Here is a 27,985-nt window from a genome sequence, read left to right as displayed (position 1 = left end):
CAATCTTTTATCTCATCCCTTTTACATATCTTTATACTCAATTCTGTCCACCTGTTTATGCAGATTGTTTTTTCCTTGCATCTCTTTCCTTCTTGCATTTTTCATTTTCGCTCATCTCTACCTTGCACGTCATCTCTTATTTTCTCTCCCATTCAAAACCACTGACCATTGCTAAAAAAAATACTGTAATGACCTTTGACCACTGTGTTTCAAGGAAATATAGCTAAGTAACATAGAAGATAATAACATGTAAAAAGCAAATTGACAATTAGTCAACTAATTGATTAGTTGTCCAACAGAAAATGAATTGACAATGACTTTGATTATCCAATAATCGTTAAGTGGTGTACTCAAGCAAAAATGTCAAATATTTGCTGGTTTCAGCTTCTCAAATGTGAGGATTTGCTGATTTTCTCTGTTTTTATATACTTTTATATTGAATATATTTGAGTTTTGGGCTGTTTGTTGGACGAAATAGTGGTCACAGTGAGTGAAAATGTGATCTGAGATGCACATTGCAAAATGTGTTATGTGGAATTGTTCATTAGCTATGTGTGATATCTTTCCAACTGAATGGACTCACAGTAGTAAAATAGACTGAAAATAGAACTCTTTCTGTGAGAGAAAGGGCACAATATCCTGGAATGTAACGGTAAGGACCTGTAGTGTAGCTACTAGTTGGTCTACATCCTCGACGTTCCACTTCCGGGATTGCTCCGGTGACGCAGGAAATTTCGCCGGATGCATGTATTTTCGCGAGAATCTGGCAAAGCGAGACTAGCTACTAGTGCACCCCAAGTGCTAAAAGAAATCCTAGAGGAAACACTGTCATTTTATTATAAATTACGTTATCGTTCTCTTCAACTCATGCTTGTTGAATGCTAACAGTTTCACAATGACTTACAGGTCTTTTAATAAACGTTATTGATGTTTTTCAAGTGCTGTTAAAGTTCTTTACATGATTATTTTTTGGATGAAACACATCTCATTTGCAGTTATAGTAGGTTTAAAAACTGAAAAATAACAAATATTCCATCTCAAACTCTATGACATAGTAGAAATAAGGGTACCTAAAAATGTATGCGGTCAAAAAAATTACAGATAGAAACCATTGTCTCTCTGCTAAGTTAATTATTGCAATTTGATTTGATAATTTTTTTAAGCAACAGCCTCCACTTTCAGTATGAACTTTAACTAATCCACAGTATGACACTGTTCATGGTGTACATTGTAAATTAAGATAAAAAATAACAATTTACTTGAGTCTTTGTCTTTATTTGATAACCAATTACACAAAACAACGTGTATAGGGGCCAGTAAAAATTGATTTTGAGCAAGTAGAATTTTCTTTTCACTTGACCGACCGGGCAGGTGAAAAAATACCTTAACATTGAACCCTGCAGTCAGTGTCTTCTTTCCTGAATCAGCAGCTGTAGTAGCAGCATATGCTAGCGGACTATTGTCTGAGTCTGCAAAAAAATAACACATAAACATCGGCCACTGCCATTGGTGAATGATATCTTATTTGGCGATAGGCTGATGGCAGTCAACGAGGCGAACATCGGCCGATACCGAATTAATTGTAATAATAGCTGAGTGAACAACTGAACCATTGATGGTATAACTGAACATGCTCTTAACACGTTTCGAGACTCACACAACAACAATCTAGCCTGAGGTAGAAAGTCTTATCCTTATTCAACCAGTACTCTCCTACAGGTCTCGTAAATATGTAGATACTAAAGATACTGCATCAGTTAGTCCGCATAATAAGCTTAGGGATTTAGTGTATCTACAACTACTGAATTAATTGAATCTGAAGGTCCATTACTGCATGAATAGAAGTACCAGGAGCAATTTGATTCAATTTACTTTATTTCACCAGGATAATCCACTCTGTAACAATAATCTTTTACAAGGAGTCGTGGGTACAGTACCAGATTCTGGGTAGCAGCTGGACATCATTCATGCCAAACAATATGCAACTTATCACTGTACAATAAAAAGGGCTAATATAAACAAAAGGATTATAGTAGCAATGTTTCTCAATGAAGGCAATACAGCATCAGACAATAACACACGTATGTAATATGGTCTGTCGCTGATGATGTGAGAAAGAAAAGAAAGAAATGTAGCTCCCTACTTATGTAATTGTGGGGGAAATATTAAAAAGGCTGAAATTATAAAATCCTTCTGGCTGGCTGCCATGCAGTCTTAATTGAATTTCCAAATGAGTAAAATGTTTCTCTAACATTGCATAGTCTGTCTTATAGTTGGCATATTTATTTGATAACTTTGAAATTATTATCCATGCACCCACACTTCTCATACAAATCACTCCGCAATACAATTATCCCCAGATTTTTTAATCACATTAGTAGTGCTTTATTTTTCTCTGCTGAGATAACTCTGGGGAAAAGGAGACAATCTGCAATGGTTTTGCCATCTTCTGATAAGCGTTAAGGTAAAAAGAGAAGGAGAGGCCAGCAGGAGGAGAGATGGGAAAAGGAAAAATATTGGAAAAAAGATGGGGGGGGGTTAGAGAAAAAATTTGGAAAGATAAGGAAAGGCGTTGGTTGAATTGATGGAAAAAATAAATGGAAAGTTAATGAGGTAGGAAAGTGAACCAGGGTAAGGACAAAAAACTAAAGAATACTTAGGTCAGCAGAATAGACCAGGTAAGTGGATGGAGGTTTTAGACTGAAAGACAGCTATAATTACATTTTCATAATACATTATATGTATGGTAATAGCTATTTTTTAACCTGGCAGACAAACAACACAAACTTTCATCTGTCCGTATTCAAGGAAATCTGGGATTGGGGACTTTATTAAACCTGCTGATTAAAACAAATGGGCTCCAGAGTATTTTCCATAGCTTAATTTATACAGTATACTTTCCCCCCACGATTTCCTATCAGAACTGTTGAACAGGGACGTGTTAAAAAGTTATGGTTATTTATCTAATGTCAAGTAATTTGTAAAGTAAAGTGATCGGTAACTTTGTTCAATGAGTGATTAGTCGAAAGTGTTTGATTCTTAATTTTTTAGATAACATTTCTAAAATTCTTGTTGACTTTTGGATCTTAACAGGAAACCCATGAACATCTGCTATTCTGTTAACTTGACAAATAATAGGCTACCTCAAGAAAACACAGGTATTGTCAAAAATGCGGTGCTTCCATGTCTGCCAGCACCTATGAGCTGTTTGTATGTGTTTATTTTAAAATACCGGTATGTGTGTGTTGTGGGAGAAAAGGGGTATTACAGGTGTGTGCCATCTGTTAGACTGGATAATGGAGAGCACCATAAGCATGTGGCTTAGTAGCTAATAGATGACAGTGATCCATAGTACCTAAAAAATAAGGTCAGACCACAGGTGAGGAGAGCAGCTGGAAATGTAATTAAATGTATGTGTGCTGATGGAAATGCAATTGCATGAGGAACATTAACCTTGTCTAACTGGCTTTTTTCTCCCCTCTCCTTTTCTCCAGCTTGTAAGCCTGGTTTCTTCAAGGCATTTGCAGGGAACACTATATGCTCCAAGTGTCCTCCACATAGCTCCAGCCATGACCAGGCTGCCACCATCTGCCACTGTGACAAAGGCTTCTACAGAGCTATCAAGGACTCCTCCACCATGGCTTGTACAAGTTAGTAGAGCAGTTACAAAAGACAAACTCTCTCTTTTAGCTGGAACATTCATAGTTTCTGTTCGCATGTCTGTCATTTATGTTAGTCTGTTGTGCCATCTTTCTTTCCCCCATCCATCTGGTCTTTTTTTCAGCAATATGATTGAGCTAAATTTAGATATATGCCAGCATTACTTTATTCCTCCCTATCTCAATTTTGAAAAAAACATCTGTTATGAAGTACTTCATTCATAGCATGAGAAATTATGACGTAGCATCCATGAAATTGACAAGTAGCATACTGGAATGAAACACGTAGGGCACTCTGAAAGCTTACCACCCACATGCCTACAAACAGATATTCAAAGGCACACTTGCAACTTCAGTTCTGATCACTTTGCCAAACCAGACATTGTACAATTTAAAGATAAAAATGATAAAAATCTGTGTACAATCCAGGAAATTGACACATAGGCTGTTGGAATAAAATATTGCAGAACAAGTTAAAAGCCAACCACCCACCCACACACCTACACACACAGTACCTACACACATCCACACACACACACACACACACACACACACACACACACACACACACACACACACACCAGATTCAAATTATGCTCACTTGCTGCTAAAGGGCCATTTAATTGACAGATTTTGGTGATCATGTGCCCACTTTAGCTTCATCCTCAAGGTCAGATGAGTGGTGTATTAGCTGTTATACTTAATAGTGATACTTACATACAAACATGCATTTTTACACAGTAGTATGCCACAAGTAAGATCTTATTTCTGCTCATTTCATCATTTTTTAGTAAACCGTAGACACTCATAGTGGCTCTACCAAGAGGTCTACAGTCTGAATTGGCACCAGTGATCATAGATTATTATTATTATTATTAATAGATAATTAATTAATAATCTTTAATTCAATCAGACAACAACCAAACCCCTCTATATGTGTTATGCTATATTTGTACAAGCCTTTTTCTTTAAAATACCTGACAAAGATATTAGTGCGTTATCAATGAGTAATCTCAATACCTTTTCTCTCTCTTCAGGGACTCCGTCAGCTCCCAGGAACCTGGTCTCATTGATCAATGACACGGCTCTCTTCTTGCAGTGGATGCCTCCTAGTGACACAGGTGGCAGGGAGGACATCACTTATAACATCCTGTGTCAGCGCTGTGATGGAAGAGACGGAGACAGTGGTGTGACACAGTGTGAACCATGTGAGCCAGACCTGCGGTTCATCCCAAGGCCCCTTGGTCTGACTGGTACCTCTGTGGCAATACTAGATTTTGCAATGCACGCCACCTACACCTTCCACGTGGAGGCTGCGAATGGCGTCACTGGGCTCGGGGTGTCTGCACGCTCGCTGGCGAATGTTACCGTCAACACACACCAAGCTGGTGAGTTGCAGAGCTCTTGTTCACTTCAGTGCTACTTTCCAGTTCTGTTTGATTTACTGTCTGCAGATCCAACTGTGGTAATGATGACAAGCAGATCTACCTCCAAAAGAATTATATAATTGACTTGTATTGATGTTCTTGACTTGGATAAAATTTACAATTAATTACTAATTTCATGAGTGCTTGAACAGATAGTGAATTAATTAAGTCGTTTATTAAGCAAAAATGCCAAACATTTGCTTGTTCTACTGTAGCTTCTCAGATGTGAAATTTCTGTTTGTCATTACTGTAATTAGAGAACTTTGGGTTTTGTACTGTTAGTAAGACAAAAAAAGCAAATCAGTTCCACGGTCTATTTTCTGATTAAGGTATGACTTTTAAAAAAATATTTGAAAGATAAATAATGTTTGTTGCAACCATGAATTTCATAATTACAGAAATCAATTTTAAAACATTTTGCAGGGCTGAAATAGTACATGGTAAACCACAAAATATTGCCACACATTTGTCATTTTAATCCTGCTGGCATGGGCAAAATGGCCATCTGGAATGGTGGCAATTTTCCCAGTGGACCATTCAGACTGTGGGGTGGCAGGGAGCCAAGCAAAACCGAAGAATTGTTTTCAAACTAGCAGGTTACAAAAAGTACTGCTGCCGGGGCGGCCTATAGCTCACCTGGTAGAGTGTGCGCCCCATGTAGGCTCAGTCCTTGCCAGCGGCCCGGGTTCAAATCAGATCCGAGGCCCTTTGCTGCATGTCATCCCCTCTCTCTCTCCCCCGTTTCCTGTCTAAAAGAATAAAGAAAAAAACCCAACCCTAAAAAATATATAAAAAGTACAGCTGCCCAAAAACACCCGCCGCCCCTAACTATCTAACTAACACAAGCATTAACAAGATATCGAAACAAAAATAAAGTGGAAAAATAGTCTGCATTTCTTGTAGTGCTCATCCACAACATTGGTTGGAGTATCTGTGGACTGGCTGTGAGCATTCAGTTTAGGTTGAATGCTTACAGTCACTCACTTATAGATACTGGTAATGTAACTGTCCATTGTATTTGATAAATTAAACTGTATCTTAAGGCTTTGAGTTAAATTCCATAATGTTGGTGCATATTGGCTATAGGACACTATTGACTGCAGTTGTTCCTAAAAATCACAAATATTAGTTTGCAGTACATTTGCAGTTTATGTATTCCATATGTTCTCTTTTTTGCTGGACAGATTGTTGAGGGTTAACATTCAACTAGCCATATTTATTTCTAAAATATTAGTAAAGGTTACATTTATAGTCTTATGCTTGACATATGCATATACTGTACTTACATAATACCTGATTCATAGCTCATAAATATTGTGTTTGCATGGGAACAGATGGAGACATTTATGCTACAGTAACAGGAACATTTATTTATTCTGCACCTAGATTTGCCTTTCTCCCTCCTGAGCACCCTGTGGCTTATTCCACATTCTCTGTCTCTCCATCCCGCTTAATGTGTCAATAGGTGAAACATATATCTGACCCTTAAATAGCTGACAGAGCCATTGTGACTTGAACCCAGTCCTAATTAGCAGTTTCTGGCTGACCTGAGATCAACTACAGATAGATGTCCTCAAGTTAGCACTGCATTGGGGAAAATATAAGAGACCTGAGTTCTAGAGACTACTGGAACCTGAACCTGATATTTTAAGGGCAAGAATATTGATGGAATAATTGATGGAGAATGTGGAAATGAAGGAAGCAAAGGGAGTGGATTAATACATTATACTGGGATGTATGTGCACATTTTCTCTCCTTTCAGCAAGTGCAACAAGCCAGTATTGAGATGAAATTTGGATGAGAACAAGACAGACCCTCATCAGTGGCTCAGATATCAAAATAGGGATTTAGGTATATCTGTGCTAAATCATCTTTGTGTGCAATAATAGGCTGCCGTAACCGTAGCAGCAAGGTTGTTGCGGTTTATCATTTTGTATTCTAACTCACTAGATAACAATAGGAGAAATACTTTTGGTTTAATAATACAACTGTGGAGACAGAAAGGACGTGGAAATAACATACATATCATATAAAAAACAGTTTATCATATTTTCAACTTTTTGAGTTTTAGAGACAAGCTCAAAGTTTAGTCTACAATTTTCTGTAGGCTTACAGACAGCTATCTGTCCTATTACATTTAGATTAGATGGCAGGAACAAAGTCTCTTAAAGACATCTGGTCTGTATTCCGACGTCTCGGTTTTGTGGTATCTTGATCAGAATGGTACTGTGAATGGTGCGATGTGATAATAAACAAGACTTAACCTTTTCTCAATGCTGCTGTTTAGCAAGTATAATGTTGACCATGTTCACTATTTTAGTTTAGCTTGTTAGCATGCTAACATTTGCTTATTAGCACAAAACACAAAGTACAGCTGAGGAAGAATGTCATTAGTTTGCAGTTATTTGGAAGTAAATAGAAGTATTGGCCAAAATAAAATGTTGACCTGATGTGGCGCTGGAGGAAAAGTCAGGGGATCACCAAAGTCAGTAAGATTCATCATGTGGGGGGCATGAATGTCTATAGCAAATTTCATGGCAATCCATCAATTAGTTGTTGAGATATTTCAGTCTGGACCAAAGTGGTGGACCAGCTCTAGACTTTGACGTGTGATTAAAAAATATGACCTATTTCCTTTTAAGTTATTATAAATTTCTACCAACCTTTTTGTGTTTTTTGGCTCTCTGTAATGATTTATTATAGTTATGTTGACACTTCTCTCAGTTTTTCAGGGAATATAGAGTGCATAGTTGGTAAGTGGGGAAAAAATGGTCCCAATAATCATAGCACCTGCCTATTGATCTTGAATCAGGCTCCTTCTCATTCAAGAAAGGTTCATAACTTCAACAGTCATTTCTCGTGGCTAATTCTCCCCTGAGTGAAAAATATTGTATCAAGTATTATTTTTAGAAATGTTTTGCTGATAGGCTGCCATACTATGGAAACCAGATGTCAGGTGTGTATGAGTCACTTCATACCCGTCTCTCCGGCAAAGGCAGCTAGACTGACAGGAGGAAGCTGAAATGCAAAAATAATCTCTGTGGAGGAGGAGGAGCAGCCTGTGGGGATGTTTCTATTAGGATGTTTAGAATGGATTAACTTGTCAAATTGCCTTTCCTCAGTAGATACACTGTATGCACATAGAGCCAGGCACACATGTAAACAAGCAGGAAAACAAATCCATACACGTATGACATTTGAACACATATTTGCTTCACCCATGTACCACCCACACACACACACACACACACACACACACACACACACACACACACACACACACACACACACACACACACATATATACTATTAGTTTAAATAAATAACCGTTCACTCACATTTTATGTTGGAAAAGGGCTAAGTAAAAAGGAAAGTATTCTGTAAGTTAGCCCACTCTACATCATTCATACGGTTTGAATGCAGTTTTCTGTGGCTCATTATCTGCAGTTCATTGGACTGAAATGTTTACGTGAATCCACAGGAAATTCACACATATATATCTCTCACAAATGTAAATGAACAATTAACGTCTATATTTTAGCTGTACATAAATAAAATAAAACATAAAATCATTCAGGAGGCTTCTTGATGATGCTGTCTAATGACAGACAAATGTTAGAAAATCTATTTAAATTCTTCACAGCACCATGTGTCTGATGTTTAATGCGAAACATTTGTTTCAGAAGCGCTCCAAAACATACTTTAAATTCAAATGAGGTGTAACATGTATTGAGTTGAGAGAAAAGGCTTGTTGTAAATCTGTGCTTGTCCAAACTTATGTTTGGATGGATTTGGGATGGACAGGTTCATTGCCAATTAACACAGATGCTGCAAGGTGATTCATGTAATTGATTGTGATATTATGTCAATGATGGAATAATAGCCAATCAAAAGCAGAATTAGCAGTTAACTGGATTTTTTTTTTTTCGTTTTTTTTTCTGTTGACATGCTTTTGCATTTGTAAATTGCATATTAATGCCTCATTATGCTTTTAATTATGCTAAACCTATTAATCAAACTTACTGATAAGTTATAATGCCCAGTTAAGGAAGATGCATGATCACTTTGTCTTTGAACAGAGTGGAGTGTTTATTACCTTCTGATTATATAATATACTGAAGTAATCATTCAGTTTTGTAGTCATAAAAGTTGAACAATATTTGTGTAGTCATAGATTCTCAGAAGACACATTTGATCATCTTGGATGCCCCTTTGTGTGCACTCTCCTCCGCACTTAATTTCACTTTGTAAAGCAGGATGCTGGTTTTTGGCTTGTTGTAGCCTGGCAAGGCAGCAACGCAGAGCGGAGTGAACAGGATGATCTCTGTGTTTATGCAGAGCGAACTGCACTCCCCTGAAAATACACTGTAGTTATTGCTCAGCAGAGCGTTTCTCACTGATGATTCCTCCCACAAAGTTCACTGCAGTATCCTGTGAAGAGGCACAGAGAAATCAGTGCAAATTTGTGTTAGGTTCTTGATGCACAGAGGAAAAATGTGCTCCTACAATGAGCAGAGAGACAACCCACAAAGATAGACTCACTCTGTGTTAAAAGTAATCCTTATGTAAGATAAATGCTTGTGTCCAAGCAGAGGCTGAAACTAAAGATTACACTTGTGTCCAAGTTTACATGTGTTTTGTTGGTGGTATAGGTTAGGTTTTATATTTGTGAAGCCTGGAAGAATCTAAATTAATTGAATTACGGTACATATCTAGTCGAATCAAATCATTCGCAAAATATGAGATTTAATGATGCATTGATCCTTGCTGAAATAATCAAAATTGAATAGCCGCTGGTTTAAATGGTTAAATCCCTACAGAGTTGTGCTCATTGTCTTTTAATCATTCCAGACTACTGCTCTGCTACTACACTACTACAGATTGTGCTGCACTTTTTAAAATTGGATAAACACATACTTATTAATAAGTAATTAGTAATATGGTTCAGTGATATTTTTTGTATTATTTTTGTATTTTTTGTATTGTCTTCTGACTCGTTGTTGGTTCACTGTAACAAACGTGTGCCCAATCAGTATGTTTTTAAGTCACATTGCATTCATAAGTGTGCATGTATAGCCTGTGGTACGTAGTTTGATTATAGCTTCACATACAGTGAGTTATCACTATGACATTGTTTTAAGATTGCCAAATGTAAGAGTCCTTACCCTCCAATCTGACATTTAGCCAGCCAATGCTGTTGTTGGCCCTTTTTCGAACATCTGTGGCTGTCAATGGCATATAGTGTAACTGTTGGTACTGTCAATTTATTACCTTTATCTTTTCTGCTTAGGCAAGCAAGAAACCACAAGGGGAAAATACCAGTGGAAGGCAAACAACTACAGTTACAAATGCAGCTTTTTAAAGTGCCCATATTATGAAAAAAAAACACATTTTCTCTGGGATTTGGGGTGTTATTTTGTGTCTCTGGTGCTTCCACATGCATATAAACTTTGAAAAAAAAACATCCATGCTGTTTTGAGTGAGATACGGGTTTTTGAATGTAACCTGCCTCCGGGTGAGCTGTTCAAAATCTGCACGGCTTTCTACGTCACTAGCCGAAACCAGGGGGCTAAACCATGCTAGCGGTTAGCCCCCTCGTTCTCAATGGGAAACACTGCTACAACACACACAAGTTCACCATAATCTACAAGAGAACTACTTACATGTCCCTGTTCTGCAGGTATTCCACGCAAAGTTGGAAGTGCGCCCTCGTTTAGAAGACGTCTCCTTGTACAGACTGAAGTAAGAGAAACAGCTAGCTAGCTGATGTGATCCTTACCTAGCTACTGTGCATGTGCGAATCCCAACAAAGATGGTACAGAAGTAGAATGTCTCACTCTGTAGCTAAAATAGAGTCCTGAACACACAGGGTGAAAAGAGGAGCTGCAGCAATGTGCAGTACAACAAAAAATATGGTGTTTTTTGAAAATTAAACCATGTAAACCTATTCTGGTACAACAATTATGAACCTGCGCCCGTGTTCCTCCCAGCCTCCCAACGTAGGGGGGGGGGGGGGTGAGGACCGCAGACGAGTACACATGCAGCGGCACATCATTCCATGATTGAAGGCGTGCATGGTTAGTGAGAATTGTATCATGATTGATAATTATGGGGACACCTGCGTTCCACCCAGCACCCAGTGCAGACGGGGTGAGGACAGCAGGGAAAAACACACATGGAACGGCGCATCATTTGTCGTTGAGTGTGGACAGGACCGAGTGGGTCATGGAGGGCTCAGACATATCACGCAGGTAGAAACGGATGAATGGGCATGGGGATGCCCAGGAGGCCGCTGCGCAGATGTCGGCTACTGTCATGCCTCTGAATAAGGCGGTGGACGCCGATAATGCCCTCGTATAGTGTGGTCGGATGCCCTGGGGGGGCTCCGCCCCCTCCATGTTACAAGCCTGGATGATAGCTTCGCACAGTCAGTGAGACAGACGCTGTTTTGAAAGGGCCGCTCCTTGGGAGTGTTCCCTATAATGTACAAACAGCTGCTGTGTCTTCCTTATGTCCGCCGTGCTTAAAATGTACTGTGATAGCGCATGCACCGGACACAAACGATGAAAAGCTTCCTCCGCATTGTTGTAATGAGGCGGGGGGAAAAACCCTTCGAGGGAAAACACTCTCGACCGATAGGAATTTGTCAGAACTTTCGGTGTGAATGAGGGGTTAGGCTGTAAGGTGGCTGCGCTCCCCTCTAATGAAGAGGCAGGACGGCGAGACTGATAGCGCGTCAGGGCAAGGAGAAGCGCCGTTTTTAGTGATAGCAACCTGAGAGAGGCTTGTGCCAGAGGCTTGAAAGGAGGCTTCCCCAAAGCTCGAAGCACCAGGGCTAGATCCCATTGGGGTGTGAGAGAGCGCACGGCGGGTTTCTGACGCCTGACCCCTTTCAGAAAACGCTTCACCAGGGGGTTCGCAAAAACCGTCCTCTCTCCATAGCCTTCGTGGCTGGATGAGATAGCTGCCGCGTAGACAGAGCTAAATCATTATCCACCAATGTTTGGAGATAAGTTAACACGAGAGGCAGGGGACACGATATGGGGTCCGCACCCTTCTCCGTGCACCAGTGCTGGAAAGCAGACCAACGCCCTGCGTAACACGTTGTAGTAGAGGGGGCTCTGGCGTTCTGGATACCAGGATGCGCTCGTGCGCTCCGGTGCCACTAAAATGACTGACAGATTCTCTTCCTTCCAGTCGGAGCCTTAATATCATCATCCAACGTATGTTTAACTCCCTGCGAAGTAATACAGCTTCTTAATCAACGGGATTGTTGACAAAAGGAAATGCCATGTTCGGAACAAAAACGTTTAATAGTCTGCCTAACATGGTTAATAAACCAACCCTGTTTTTTTATTCATGCAGAGAACAAACTGCTCTAAAATGCGCCTGATACAGACTGAATGAATGAATGAGGAAATGAAAGAGCGCTGTGTCAGAGGGAGGAGACTGAGAGAAACTCGAGGTTTATTGAAGAAAACCTGCTCCCGACCAGGTTAGGTTCACAGGCTCAGTTACCATAATAACTGATTCTGAGGTTAAGTTACCTCTCTTTCTGAAACGGGCTGGAGTTACCCCTCTCTCTCAGGTTAGATTAACCTCCCTTTCTGAAACACAAATGAGTTTCCCTCATCTCAGGTTTAACAAACTAGGCAGGTTCACTAAACCTGCTTTCTGAAACAGGCCCCAGGTCTTTCTATGGCTGCTACTACTTTGACCAGTTAAACATTTGGGTAGAAAGGAGAGGTTCATGTTCATAACCTTTCATATGGACCTCACATGGGAAATTAATGGCTGTTCACTTGTCTTTTTTAATATTGTTATTATTTTTATTATTTTGTTTACAAAACAATAACAAGAAGAGTCATGCAAAGTTCTCACATGCTAAATCCACGTGTGAACATTTTCCACTGTTTTATGGTGTCCTGATTCAGGAGCTTTTCTCTCTTTTAATTTGCCCTTTTCCCCAGTGGATTCTCTTCTGTTTGCATCTCCTTTGCTCTGGGAATAAGGCTGACGTCTATTTATATGCTCAGATGCTGGGGAGATGCAACCTCGTGGGATTTCTTTAAAGCTCTCTCTGTTCACTTTTTCTCGCTCTCTTCTTCCCCCTCTGTCCTTTCTTTATCTTTCTGTATCTCTAGTTGAGGGTTAACCTATTTTTTTTAATGTTGCCAATAAACCAACTATAGAGCTTATAGATTCTCAATTACCTTTTGATGTGTGGAATTGTGATTAAACTATAATGACCTTAATTGTTTTCTTTGAGCTCACTCATACAGAGCAGTAGCTTTCTAACCTTTGAACCTAAAATAGCTTCTTGCATAAGAGTTTAGAGGGTTTTTAGAGCATTTTCTAACATTGCAAAAATGTTCACACACACAGTGGCACACACACACACACGCATGGTGATAGATACATAACATTATGCTGTACTCTGCAGACAGAAATCCCCTCTAGTAATGTGATTCTCACGGACATTCTTATCCCTTAAGTGGGTTATGCATATTTATGTGAAACATTTATGTGAAACATTTATGGGTAACATTCTTGCTTAGATATGTTTTAACTGATTCATTGAAATCACAAGCATATATTATATTTAAAAATGTACTTAATTATTAAAATTTTGGTCTGGTCAAGGAATCTTTTTATGGTTTTAACTACATTTAAAACTAATAATAAGCCCTTACAAACATAATCGGGGTCCTTGTACAGTGGTTGTTGATAACTACAGAGTGACAAAATTTGATTTTGCGGGTTTAGAAGTAGTCGAATAGTAGAATATCAATTCATCATTCAAGACATTTTTTTCAAGCAAAATAAGCTAAATATTACAGAGTTCCTGGTTCTTTTCTTTGCTTTATGAGATAGTAAGTTAAAAATGTTTCGGCTTTGGACTGTTGGTTAGAAAACACAAGTTATTTCAAGATTGATTAGCATTTTTCACCGATTTCTGACATTTTCTTGACTAAATATGTATTGATTAACAGAAAAAAAGAAATCAGCAGAGTAATCGATAGTGAAAAGTAATTGGTAGCAGCAGCCCTACTGTGAACCTTTTAATTTGTGTTTGATTACAGTGTTAACATCGTATTGTCAATATGGGTTATATGTCAGTCAGACAGAAACTATAAAATATCCACAGCTAAATCTGAAATGCTTCACGTACCTCATATATTTATTAACCTGAAAGAACTTGCTGAAAGATTTGTTTAAAGGAACTGGTGTTTAATATTGTGCTCTTTGTTAATGACTGCTTTTTTTCTTGAGTAGACAATGCACTTATTATTAAGCTAAAACTTCCAGGTATGGCGCTGATGACATTTGCTCAGCAACTCATTGGATTTTGTCTGCCTTGCCTGTGCAGTTTTGCACTGCAGTGTTCTGTCAATACATGGTGTATATTTTTGTTGGTGTGTCTGCTGTGTGCCATTATTAACTGCAGCAGGCAGCCAGACTGAGAGGCTTGAGACCCCACAACATCTCCAGGCGCTCTGTGTGGCTCAGACACCACCTGCCACCAGGATATAGAGGACACATGTTACCTGCAATAACATGGCTGACATGGCAGATGTGTGATCTGGCTCTGCAAACTGTTTAAAAGGCCCTGTTTGGACCTGGCATCAAATTTGGATCTGAGTGATCGGATCACAAGTGGACAGCTCTAAATACAGGGGGAAATGCCCTCCGGACGCATTGAGGAAACATTGAGATCTGATCACTAAAACCGCATTTGGATGTGGTCTAGGCCGCATATATCCACATTCTTATAGCAGTGAGAACAGTTATGTGTCTTTGGCCACATTAAGGACTACACATTTCTCATGTCCCAGAAACCGCTGAGAGTGAATCGTGTGTTTTGGATGTTATTATCATACTGTTGGCGATGTGTCGGCGTATTTTTTCCGGCGCTGCCTGCTCTTATATCCCGCTGTTGATTGGAAAAGGCAGCTGCCGGTATACGATAACGTTATTTTTAGTTTCATAAAACCTACCCGAATTCACCAATTTGTAGGATATTATTACAAACATTCTGACTAACGTTACATGACTCCTATAAGCGAACATGCTACATAAAAAGAAGCAGATATAATATAGAAACTAAACTTTTGTGGCTTTGTGTAGTTTGAGTTCATAAAGAAATGCATGTTCACAAAGACTGAATTCATGCATTCTAATATAAAAGTTGGCCACCTAAAATTTATATATTTGTCTCCACGAGTGTGCATTTTTGCATGAGTCAGCATCAAACTTTTGCTTACTGTGTGCACCAATTTTCTCTCTGCTCTTTTAGTTTTGTTTTAATACAAGTCCAAATGATCGAGCTTCTGGACTATGAAGCATCATGTCTCGGCCGTGCTGTTACAGTTACGGTGCTGTTATGTGCTGTATGTAAAAGTCGCATCTGAAGCCCAATGTGTCCAACTTGATACAGCGACACGTCACTTTTCTGAAGTGCCACATCCGGTCTGTGGCCTTCTGTGTGTAGTAGGTTTTCTGCTTCTCTGAGCGTGAGGACAGTTTAAGACATCAATCTGGACTGGAATTTGTATTCCAACAATGATCTCCCAAACATCACGCTCGACAACAGAGGGACTGGATCTATTAGTTTACCAACTCATATTCTGTTCAAGCAAAGGCTTTATGAATAATTGATGATAAATATTTGAATCTCTGCTGGGTGATTTTGTGTCTCCTCAGCAGCCTTGTGCAAAATATTCCCCCAAATTCAGTAATAATGGCAAACATGTTGAACAGTTGCTGTAGTTCTAGTGGTTTGGTTAACAAAAATGTCCTGGGAGGACAGGCCACACATCATACTGGAGCTGGACAGTAAAATGGTTTCTTGGCCCTACTTTCCCTTTGGGTATTCCTGTGATACTAAAACAATTTATCTTCCAAACTGCAATAAGGTTGTTATATTTCTTTTAAAGTTGTTTTTCTTGAGATTGTCTTCTGTAAGCTGGAGAGTGGAGAAGTTACGTATACAGGATGCACTTTTCTTAGGCTCTATTTCAGATTTTCTTTCCAGTTTGGACTTTTGAAACTTTTTGTTCAATGATGAATTTTTTTGCAGTGGCTGGAGATACTTTTAAAATGTGTTTTTGCGGTCGTGTTTCTGAACTCAATGGATTCAGTTTAGAGTTCTCTGCAGTGGCCCGAGCTGTAAATGGCTCAAATCACTAATTTCACAAGTAGAACTTTATTTGTCCCTAGAGAGGGCAATTGGTTGTGCAGCAGTGACAATAGAAATAACACAAAATCAATTAAATGCAACATATAGTAAAAACAAAATAAAGAACATAAGTTCAAAATAAAATTTATTAAGCGTGGTTGGGTGGTCAAGCTAATATTAGTTAGTTCAGCAGTGAGATGTTGATTTCCTCATTCCCCCGGACCTCTGGGTGACTCAGTCCTGCTGTAAACTTGCATTACATTTCTCTTTCTAATGTTTTTTCCCAATCATATTCCCAAGAATTACTATTTGGCACATGACCCTTAGTACATAAGTTAGTCACTAAGTCAAATTATTTTATTATTCTTCTTATTTTGTAATCACATGCTGTACTCTTTGACTGCATCTTCAGGTCCAGCTCTGGTGGGTGTAGTCAGGAAAGACTGGGCCTCTCAAAACAGCATCGCCCTCTCCTGGTCAGACGTGGAACGGCTGCCCTCAGACATAGTGGACTATGAAGTAAAATACTTTGAGAAGGTAAAGTCTTTTATTATACTAAATTAGACAGAATGTTTTCTTAGACCATGTTCATGTAGCATGTGTTAATGGCTTAGTTGTAACAGTGGTTTGTATTACAGATATTTTAGTACTGAAATGCACCTAAGTGATTACATTACATTACATTATCATTTAGCCGACGCTTTAATCAAAAAATGACTTACAATTGCTATATATCAGAGGTCGCACACCTCTTGAGCAACTATGGGTTAAGTGTCTTGCTCAGGGACACATTGATTGGTGTATCACAGCGGGAATCAAGCCTAGATCTCCCACACCAAAGGCATGTGTCATATCCACTGCGCCATCACCACCCGTTCCATATACCGAGAACAATCACTGCTTACAGAACAATGTACATTGTTAGAATGCAGAAACCCAAATGTCAGTGCAGAGCATCCATAATGTATCGCTGTCTCCGTTTTATTCACCATCTGCTCTGAAAGTTAATTGGATGAAAATGAGGCGTTTGCTTCAAACGTTGTTGTGATAATGGGTCTATGCAAACACATGTTCGTCTGTCTGGCCAAAACTTGCCTTTTGGTTATCATCTCTGACAATCTGTTTCTGTTTTTTTTTTTTAGGAGCAAGAGCAGCTGAGCTACTCCTCAACACGGACCAAAGCCCCCAGCGTGGTGGTGACGGGCCTCAGGCCCTCGACTGTCTATGTCTTCCACGTGCGAGTTCGCACTGCTGCTGGCTATACAGCGTACAGCCCCAACTTTGAGTTTGCTACTGCAGCTGAGGGTACGACTGTAGGGGAGCAAGCATGCCTTTGTGTTTATACTGGCTGTGTTTTAGGGATGAACGGCACTGATATTCAGTCATCCAGTCAGTTAGATTTGTGTTGAAATTGTAATTGATATAAAGTTTTGTTTTAAAACAATGCACAGGAAAAGAAAGGAGTTTTAAAGCCAGAGATTTGAAGCCATCGGTGTTGATCAACAACCTCATGAAATCCATGGATACATTTTATGATCATTCTTTGCTATGGATCAGTGAAACCCATCAGTGCTTCTTCAGGCGTGAGCCTTTTATTTAAATGTTTATAACCTCTGTAGGTTGCTGATGCACACATAATGCTCTGCTGATTCTAATCCTGAAATATGCAGCAATGCTCATCCTCCTACAAGATACACACTTTTGGTGACAAAGATGTAGATGTCCACCTTCACATTGTCATACTCCCATATGTCAGTGCATCTGACAGAAGTCCATTTAAATACTCGGATTGTACAAATGTGCCATCTTCTCTCTCACCTTATTCAACCCATACAATACTCACTCTCACATAGTGTCATGTCACAGCATGTTTTACTGGTTTACCTTCATTTTACCAACAGTTGGGAGAAGTCCAACAATATTAAAATGTTATCCTCAGTTAAATGTAAAAATAAATGGTACTTTGGATTACTGACTAAATATGTTAGTTTTCACAAATGTCACTGAGATGTCAGTCCATTCAGGGATACATCAGGAACTATTACTGACCTCTGTCTCCTGCTACCCCTGACTTTTTGTTAGAAACACATAGACACACTGCTAAAGATAATGTTACACTGATGTGCAAAAATGCACAATCAAGGAGATACAATTATTCTGTCAACTTTACCAATACCATGTCATGCCAACTTCTATCTCAAAGAGCAAAGCAATTTGTCTCTACTGTAAGTTGTGTCGTAAGGATCTGTTGTCAAAACCTTCCTTCAAAGATATTTTTCATATGTATTTTCAGTTTGTTTGCTCACAGGCAAATGTGCAGAATAGTTCAAAATAGCTTTTAGTTTGGTGTGTAAGAGTTACGAAGACGACTTTCCCACATACCAATGGAAAGTGAAAATAAGTCACGGTTTTAAATAGATGTATGTGTAAATGCCAAATTTCTCAGTGTACAGGATTAACTGCTCATGTATTTCAATCTCTTTCTGGATAATGAAAATGCAGTCTGATTTAGGCCCTGAAATCAGCAGCAGAAGCAGAGCAATTAACAGTCATTTTAAATAAGCTATTTATATGATTAATGTAGTTGCATTGTTCATAGATGTGTTTAAGAAGGGAAACCTGAGCGAGCATAAGGATACTATAAACTGACTGGATGCCTTCTTTTGCATTTTCATTAGTGATAAATATATATAATATAATATAACACAGAAACTGAATATCAATTTCAATCCACTCACTGTGTTCAGTAAATTGCAACAGCTGCGTATAGCCAAGTAGTGTGTCAGCTCTCCAGTTTGAACTCTGGGAGAGAGCTGGTTATATTAATGTAACAGGTACTGACTGGCTTGGCTTTGCTATGTTCTCACTTTCCGCAGATCCTGATATCGCTGATCAGGGTCAAGTTCTGGTGGTTGTCACAGCGTCTGTAGGAGGCTTCTCCCTGTTGGTCATCCTTACCCTCTTCCTCCTCATCACTGGACGGTAAGTCTTTGATGCTGGCTTATTGTTAACACCACACACGCACGCACACACACACACACACACACACACACACACACACACACACACACACACACACACACACACCTCTGCGCTTCTCCTCTCATAATCTCCAGAGTGACGCTACCACCAGAAGACTCTTAATGGACTCTCTGTTTGCCACCAGCCAGACACTCTTATTTTCCAAATGACTGAACCAATTTTCTGCCTAATTACTCAGCATGTAATGCATGTACCAGCAGTTTGCTCCATTCCATTAACTTCCACAGGTTAGTTCAGACCGTTGTCTTCAGTCTGCCTCTTATTAATAAACAATGAAAAATGGCCCTGAATCTGGAGGTAATTTGTCTGGATTTTGAACGAATTATAATACAGGCTGAAGTGATAATCTTTGATCACAGCATTCGCAAAATAAAATCTGAACTCAGAATTGGGAACAACGTGTCTCACTATAACGAAAGAAAATAGATTCAGGTACTTCCCGGAAAACAAAATGGTAGACATCGACAACTCTCGACATCTGGCCACCTTTTTGTATGCTCATCCTAAATCTTTCTTGCGTTTATTTTGTAAAGAAGAAAAAGGCTAGGAGAATCATTAGAGATCCAAACCACCCGGGTAACAGACTTTTCTCCCTGTTGAGGTCGGGAACAAGGTACCGGATACTCCAGGCCAGCACTGAGAGGCTCAGGAGGAGCTTCTACCCTCAGACCACTAGGATCCTAAACGAGGACACTGACTAAGACTGCACCTCACATCATACGCATATATATATATATATATATATATATATATATATATATATATATATATATATATTATCTGTTTTTAATGCATAAATTGAAGGAACTGACAGAATACATTTCGCTGAAATTGTGTTTTTATATGATTTACAAAACTCTCAACTGCACAGACAGTCGTAAATCGATTGTTTCAACTTGATGAACGCCTCCCATTAATGACCAGGTGTATGTTCGTGACATTAGATCAGTAGCATTATCAACGCCACCAAGTTGCTAAATAAGGCTCAATTTGTGGAAGAATCCAAAAAGTTACTCAATTAAATTTAAACTCTGCCTCAGAGTAAGGCATTATAATTCTTATCATTTTAAGTGTTTTTTTTCCTCTGTGGAGGAAGGTAGACTATCTGTACATGACTTGTACAACATAAAACACCTGATGCAGTCTGTGCATGTACTATGATTGTGTCCATGTGGACTAGTGACACTCTGTGTACTGTATGTAGGTATGTATGCATGCACTATGTCAGTGTTTCTCAAATGGGGATACTTGGAAGTACTGCCAACGATTTTTTAAATGCATAATTCCTAAAGTAACTATACTATATTAACGAAAGACTTTAGTGATGGGTTCTAAACATTCAAAATGTAGGCTAGCATTTAAGTGTTTTTTCAGTTACAAGGTTGTTGTTTAGCCTAAACAGGCGCAGCACTCTATTGTACCTCTTTATATTTGTTTTTGTTTTTCTACCAAAAATGTTTTGTGCTGTTCAGGGGGTACTGGGCTAAAAAATAAATTCAAAGGGGTCATATTATTGAAAAAAAGTTTGAGAACCACTTTATGTTATGTTGTATTTCCTAAACAGCAGATACTGTATGTGTATGTGTCCAGGACAAATTTTCTTCGGGACAATAAAGTCTATCTTATCTTATTGTTATCTTTAATTTCTCTTTGACTCAGGTTCAATTGAGTCTTCATATCAACAAAGTGTTTTTTTCCTCTTAAAACTGGCTAATAAACAATTCTTCATATAAATAAACGTCAAACGTTTCACGGACTGAAAAGGATCAGCACATAATCGACAGATTACATTTTTAACAGGCAGCCTTCTTCTGTGTGGTTTAAATGGAGGGTGCAAATTGCTCTTTTTGCTTAACACTAGTGTTTGATTGTTACTTTTGTCCCGACTCTCCCTCTATGGAGACTGAGCCTTGAAAGCCTTGAATTTGTGGGACTGTGAACAGAACAAAAACTGGAAAATGGAAAAAGATAAATAAGAAAAAACTACATAAAGGCAAGAACAAAAAATTGCTCTAAATGAATGGGTTATAGAAAAGAGGAAAATGGCTGTCTGTTTTTCCACCAAAGACGTCTTTTCAAACTAAAAGATTGCAATTTCTGCTGTCAGAACAAATGTTCACTTTTCCACTTTTTTGTTGTGATGTCATATTTGTCTTCTGCAATAATGTCAACTAATTTACTGTGTTGAGCACAGAACAACGAGATGGTTTCTGGCAAAAAGAGTGAAGACAGTGAGGGAAAAAAAACAGGGGATGTACGCTATAGGTTTTTTTTATGTAGTGATGAAGGTGATTCTTACTCTGTGGCAAACTGGTTCACCTGTACAGGTGTCAGGGGTACATTAAAGCCAGGATGAAGTCGGACGAGAAGAGGAGGACTCGCTTTCACAGTGGACATGGTACTGTATATAGTGTGTGTGTGTGTGTGTGTGTGTGTGTGTGTGTGTGTGTGTGTGTGTGTGTGTGTGTGTGTGTGTGTGTGTGTGTGTGTGTGTGTGTGTGTGTGTGTGTGTGTGTGTGTGTTTGTGTGTGTGTGTGTGTGCGTGCGTGCGTGTGTGCATGTGTGTGTTTTCTCACACTGGTGAGCTTGCATTGACAAACTGCATGTTCCAACTCCCAGGGCCTTAGTTACAACACAAGTTCTACAAAGAGTGGTCACAGTTTGCCTCGGAATTGCAATTTTTTTTGATGCAGTATTTTGTTACGATCCACCACTCACAGTATCTCATACACCTAATTATTGGATTGTGACAAACCGCTGTTCGGTTAAAACAATTACAGGATTGAAACAAGTGTGGTGTACAACTAGAGATAAAAACAGGGTTATTGATTGGCTCCATAGGGGAGGCGTGTCATTCTTTGGGAACAAAATGGTGTCCTGTAATTTACTAACATAGTTTAGTGAGAGCTCCTTTAGGATTGGATCTGAGGCCTGCAGGGACACAAGTGTGGCTCCTGAGACAAATCGAACCATTCTATCATCTGTGGGCCTAATTTGGGAATTTGGGATTGATCCAAGAATAACATGAAAGACTGAATGAAAATATTGTAACCAATCCCTCCACAGAGATCAGTCATCTAGTTTTCCTTGCAGCACACGACAAAGACTGATAACGGTCTTGACAATACAAACATGCATTCATTAACCCTTGTGTTTTTTTTAATAGTTATAATCCTTGCCTTCCCCAGCCTTTTCTTGTTGTCTGTTCTTTGCTGTTGTGTGCTTTGCTGGCAGGTGATGCCAGCAGGCTCAACAAACTGTAGGAAAAGGCTTGTTCTATTATAGAGCTGAGCTTAGACACCCTGGAGACAGAGGTAGAGTGTAGAATCCCAACTTGAATCTATCTCAGACGAAGCCTTCAACGCTCTACAATATGAGCTGACACAGCTATAAAGTACATTTAGTCCCCAGCTCATCTGCTCGAGGTGTACCAAGAGCTGCTTCAAGTTATCATTTGTGCCAGTCATCATGCTCAGTGCTCACTGCAGCAGCATCCCCAGCCTCAGCTATTGAGGAGGATGCTGAAGCCTGGCTGCCTGCAATGTCTTTATACGCTGCTCTTGGGCATTTTCTGAGCTCTTTTTTTTTGCTGTTTTTCTCCATCCCTTGAAACATCATAGAAATACCTTACAGTATAATAGAAGCAAATACCATGAATTATGGTCTCATACAGTTGAAGCAAGAATCAACGTCTGTCGCACAGCCTCAACATAAATTATATTATATGGTTCAGTATACCACAGGGATGTGGTCCAAAGACAACGTGTTTATGCAGGCAAAACCTTTCAAATGAAAGATTTCTTCTGCATTTTGAAAAAGATATGTAAAGTAAGTAGTGACGACAATGTGGTTCACAAAACAAACAGAAACAAAGAATGGGTAAGATAATGGGTAAGGGTGTTACACGTGTAGAGTAAAATGTGCGAAATTACAGTTGTGTTTAAGAAAAGTATTTTAAAATCTGGTGAGGGAACCTGTGGTTCAAACCTGCCATTACACTTTTGGGTTTTACTATATACGATGTAGTACTTTATTTCATTGTATTGCACAGGTGCTCATGTTATTGTGTCCATCTCTTGTATGTACAAAGGTAGAAATAATCAGATCTACAGTGCCAACAAGCATCCGTAAACCTGCGAATGTTCGCCATGGAAATTTCTGCAGATTATCAGTGCGTTTGCTGTGTGTGTGTGTGTGTGTGTGTGTGTGTGTGTGTGTGTGTGTGTGTGTGTGTGTGTGTGTGTGTGTGTCAAAGTTTCATTTTATAATAAAAGTAAATATTGTATCCTCTTCCAGTCCCATTCTCTGGGATAAAGACCTATGTGGATCCAGATACGTATGAAGACCCCACTCAGGCGGTGGAGGAATTCGCCAAAGAGATAGACCCCTCATATATATGCATCGAGAGGGTGATTGGTGCAGGTAAAATGGATATACACATGTAAATACTGTATGTACACCAATGTATACAGGCTCATAATTATACTGTATACTGTACATGTGTTTCCTGTATTTATGGCAGGAACAGCACAGGTGTCACCTGTGTGCAAGAGTAATACATAACTTCATATAATGCATGACTGCTAACCAGATAGAAGAGGTTATTTAGTGTGTGCCATTATCTTAATCTGGGTATTTCCTAAATTCCTATGTAGGATTACACAGGCATATTGTAGAAATGCCCTAGTGATGGTTGCCTAGCACCTGATAATGTTGATTAACATTTTTATTTTAGAAGAAATGTTAAACCTTGTAAAGTTCGAATAAAATTATTTTTACAGCCCCTCTTAGCAAGCTGATTTTAAAGTAGTATATAGCATGATACCTTAGCTGCAAAGCCAGTGCTGCTGACTATGAATAATAATGTTTGATGGTTCATTAAATCGAACAGACTGTGTCTGCTATTTAGCCCATGAGTAATTATGAAGGTGCCTCCCATGTGCCTAGTTTCTGTAGCATGGGCTCCATCTGGTGGAGTCAGTGTGTACTTCCAGATGTTGAAATGACAAGGCAACTGCTGTCTACTGTTGTGTGTTTACACATTTCTCTCTTGTTTCAATTACAGGTTTTAATTGATTTACCAACTGTGAATCATAATGTTTATTTTTTTACCTGATTTCTTTAAGCAAAAACATACATTTATACTTTACAAAGAAGAGGAAATAATGATAAATTATATGGGCAGCAATTACTGAATGTATGTATTGTTTTTATTATTTCATTGAGTTGCAGTAAAAGTACAACTATTGGGAATATGTCTTATGATGTATGAAAGATAGTGCACCCTTTTATGTATTGTGTTGTTTTGACAGGTGAATTTGGAGAAGTCTGTTGTGGGCAGTTGCGCATACCTGGAAGGATGGACATCGCTGTGGCAATAAAGACACTTAAAGGTGGCTACATGGAACAACAGAGGCGAGACTTTTTGCGTGAGGCTTCAATCATGGGACAGTTTGACAACCCCAACATTATCAGGCTGGAGGGAGTGGTTACTAGGAGTAAGCTCTATATGTGCATTTGTCTGTGCTCTTCTCTTCAGCATCAGTTCACAACATTCTTTACTTTAGTCTCCTTTCTCTGTTGCTCATTAAAATCCTGTCTTTTACCTTTTTCCTCAGGCAGACCAGTAATGATAGTCGTTGAGTACATGGAAAATGGAGCACTTGATTCTTTCCTCCGGGTGAGAGGAAGACATGTTCACAGATGTTCACCTGTTTCCTGAAGAAATATTGTCCTCCATATATCATATGTTTGTCCTCTCTCTTTCTCTCTCTTTCTCACTCTCACAACCATACTAGGCACGTGACGGGCAGTTCACAGTGCTCCAGCTGGTTGGTATGCTGCGCGGCATCGCAGTAGGCATGACCTATCTTTCAGATATGGGTTACATTCACAGAGACATCGCCGCTCGTAACATCTTGGTGGATGAAAACTTGGTGTGTAAGGTGTCTGATTTTGGCATGTCCAGAGTCCTCGAAGATGATGAACCTGAAGCAGCCTACACTGCTACAGTAAGTGTGGATCTAACAGTTACTGCAAGATATTACGATCTGACAGTTAGGAATGTTGAATATCTCTTTAACCAAGCTTATTTTGTGTTGTTGTTATTGTTTTTGTGTCAGGGAGGAAAGATACCAATTCGCTGGACAGCACCAGAGTCTATTGCTTATGGAAAATTTTCCACAGTAAGTGATGTATGGAGCTACGGCATTGTCATGTGGGAAGTGATGTCATATGGCGAGAGGCCCTACTGGGAGATGTCCAATCAAGATGTAAGCTGCTGATCACATTAAAACTCCATAACCACTATAGCATGATCAACACAAAAAGCATTTGCATTTGTATTTAACTTATTGATGTTGATGCTCTCAGGTCATTTTATCAATTGAAGAAGGATACCGTCTCCCAGCACCAATGGGCTGCCCTGTGACACTGCACCAGTTGATGTTGCACTGCTGGCAGAAGGAGGCTAACCAGCGCCCACGCTTCAACAATGTGCTTTCTTTCCTGGACAAACTCATAATTAATCCCAGTAGTCTGCTCACTCTGGTGAATGATGTGCAGAGGTAAGTATCAATATGACACTTTGTGAATGGATTGCGTGTTTTAGCCCTCTAACATTAAGTTGCGTAAACACTATCTAAAGCATACTGTACAGTTTTATGGTTTTCCTACCTTCCAGGCAGCCATTACTGTCCATTTCTATAGGGGAATGATAATCATCTTGCACAGAATTAAAACTTGTTTAAGATACTGTAGGTAAGCCACACAGTCAAAATCTATTTAGCTTAGATTTGAACAGTCATCACTGCATGATAATGCAGTAATTAAAATAAGAGAGTGAAAAATACTTGTTCAGGTGCTTATTAGAAGTTTCAAAATGTAAAGTTTGATTGTCAGCTCCCTCATAGCATTGTATTCATGTATCTATTTATGTACTATTTGTTAGAATATCAAATCCCAGAGGAAAAACATTAAGTGAGCGTGGACATCTTGTTTATGATTCTGTAAATGTGGTACAGCTGTATCACCAGACAATAATAATGTAGTTTTCAGGGGGGGAAAATCAATAAATCTGTAATATTGACTGGGATGGATTACTAATTTGACGCTAATTTCTGCCAGTTGATTTTCATACCAGACCTCATACAGTAACTTGAAACTTTTGTTTCTTATGTCTCAATTTTATTTAAGGCAGGTTAGGGTATGTGTTGGAAAATAATTAGTGAACATTATTTCTGTCTACTGTATACAGTTTGTCGTTGAAAACCACTGCCACGGTAATTCAAAGAATATTTAATATTCAGATCAACAATATGCTAACTTGTCTCTTGTCTCGTTTGTTTGTCTCAGTTACCCTGACTCCCCAGAGGACATGCCAGACTACCCTCTTTTCATTTCTATTGGCGACTGGCTTGACTCCATCAAAATGAGCCAGTATAAGAACAACTTCCTTGCAGCAGGATACACAACACTGGATTCCATTACCACCATGAGTATAGAGTGAGTGAAGCCAAATTATACAGAGTGCAGCTACAGTACGGTATCAAACGCACACTAAAAGAAAACAAGCATCAAAGGAACAGAAAAAATTGTGAAATTGTAATAAAATTGATTCCACTATTAAGCTTTGACAAGAAATTATCTGGACTGTATGTATGTGTAACTATATCACTACAACTACTACAACAGTAGCATTACAGTATTTATCCTTATATTCTAAATATGGTTATTGTTCATACTATCAAGTTTTCCCAATGTGCTCGTTGTAGGTATTCTAGTGACATTTCTAAGTCTGATCTAAATTGTTTTCTCTCCTGTTTTTATGACTTAAGAACAGATTTTGCAACTATAGGTGCCTTCAAAAAAATGTAATGCTCAGAGGATCATTTTTCTAAGTTACTTGTTTATCCTTTTGTGAAAACAGGTGGAAAATAAAGTTTTGGCAGGTGATATTTTGTTGTTGAAGTCAGGATCAGTGTGTGTTGTTTTAATACTCATTTCGGCCACAAGAGGCAGAAGTGCACCACTTCCCCATGATCTAAATAGGACTAAAAGCATTGATGTTTTCTCCATGTGAGTTACTTTCTCCATGCACTCTAAACTCTGCTCTCCACCTTTAGTTGAAATCGCAAAATCAATCTCATACGTCGTTGACAAATAAGAATTGTTCCTTTTTGAAAAATTAAAACTCAGATGGAAGAAAACATGAATGCTTTTGGTCTTTTTTAGAACACAGGGTAGTGGTGCATCTCAGCCTCTTGTGGCCAAAATTAGTATTACAACAACAACAACAACAACAACAACAACAACAAAAAGAATGTAACTTTGAAATATTATCCTGGCAAAATCTTTTTTAACTGTACTTAAGTTATAAACACATGAGAGAATTTTGTTTTAGATCAGAATTAGAAAAGGGATCACCAGATGTTAAAAAAAATTCTAACTTGCCGCAGCTTAATTTGACATTTACAAATTTATTGCATGTTTGTCATGATGTACAAGTAGGTCTGCTGTTCTTATGAAACTAATTCAAAACTGTAAATCTTCTTCTCCCCTTTAGCGACATCAGGCGTATCGGGATCTGTTTGATTGGCCACCAGAGGAGAATCATAAGCAGCATACAGTCTCTTCGCCTGCAGCTTCACCACATCCAACAGAGCGGCTTTAAAGTGTGA

General features: G+C 38.9%; 1 protein-coding gene across 3 annotated transcripts in view; it reads left to right on the top strand.

The window, feature by feature from the left end:
* The window catches only part of LOC144515842 (ephrin type-A receptor 6-like), a 65,221-nt gene extending 37,236 nt beyond the window's left edge, over positions 1–27,985 (top strand). The window contains exons 7-20 of one of the 3 annotated variants that reach the window (XM_078247007.1): positions 3,495–3,650; positions 4,697–5,047; positions 16,678–16,802; positions 17,408–17,570; positions 19,142–19,247; positions 21,635–21,729; positions 23,604–23,729; positions 24,620–24,805; positions 24,926–24,987; positions 25,106–25,318; positions 25,430–25,579; positions 25,680–25,873; positions 26,661–26,810; positions 27,871–27,985. In XM_078247007.1, the coding sequence (XP_078103133.1) occupies positions 3,495–3,650; positions 4,697–5,047; positions 16,678–16,802; positions 17,408–17,570; positions 19,142–19,247; positions 21,635–21,729; positions 23,604–23,729; positions 24,620–24,805; positions 24,926–24,987; positions 25,106–25,318; positions 25,430–25,579; positions 25,680–25,873; positions 26,661–26,810; positions 27,871–27,985 (2,192 nt within the window). Of the gene's footprint in view, positions 1–3,494; positions 3,651–4,696; positions 5,048–16,677; positions 16,803–17,407; positions 17,571–19,141; positions 19,248–21,634; positions 21,730–23,603; positions 23,730–24,619; positions 24,988–25,105; positions 25,319–25,429; positions 25,580–25,679; positions 25,874–26,660; positions 26,811–27,870 lie in introns of all 3 variants that reach the window. The other 2 variants (XM_078247016.1, XM_078246998.1) reach the window with 2 other exon arrangements.

Source organism: Sander vitreus, chromosome 1, assembly GCF_031162955.1.
Source record: "Sander vitreus isolate 19-12246 chromosome 1, sanVit1, whole genome shotgun sequence".
Taxonomy (NCBI): Eukaryota; Metazoa; Chordata; class Actinopteri; order Perciformes; family Percidae; genus Sander; species Sander vitreus.
This window is presented reverse-complemented; position numbering and strand designations above follow the sequence as displayed.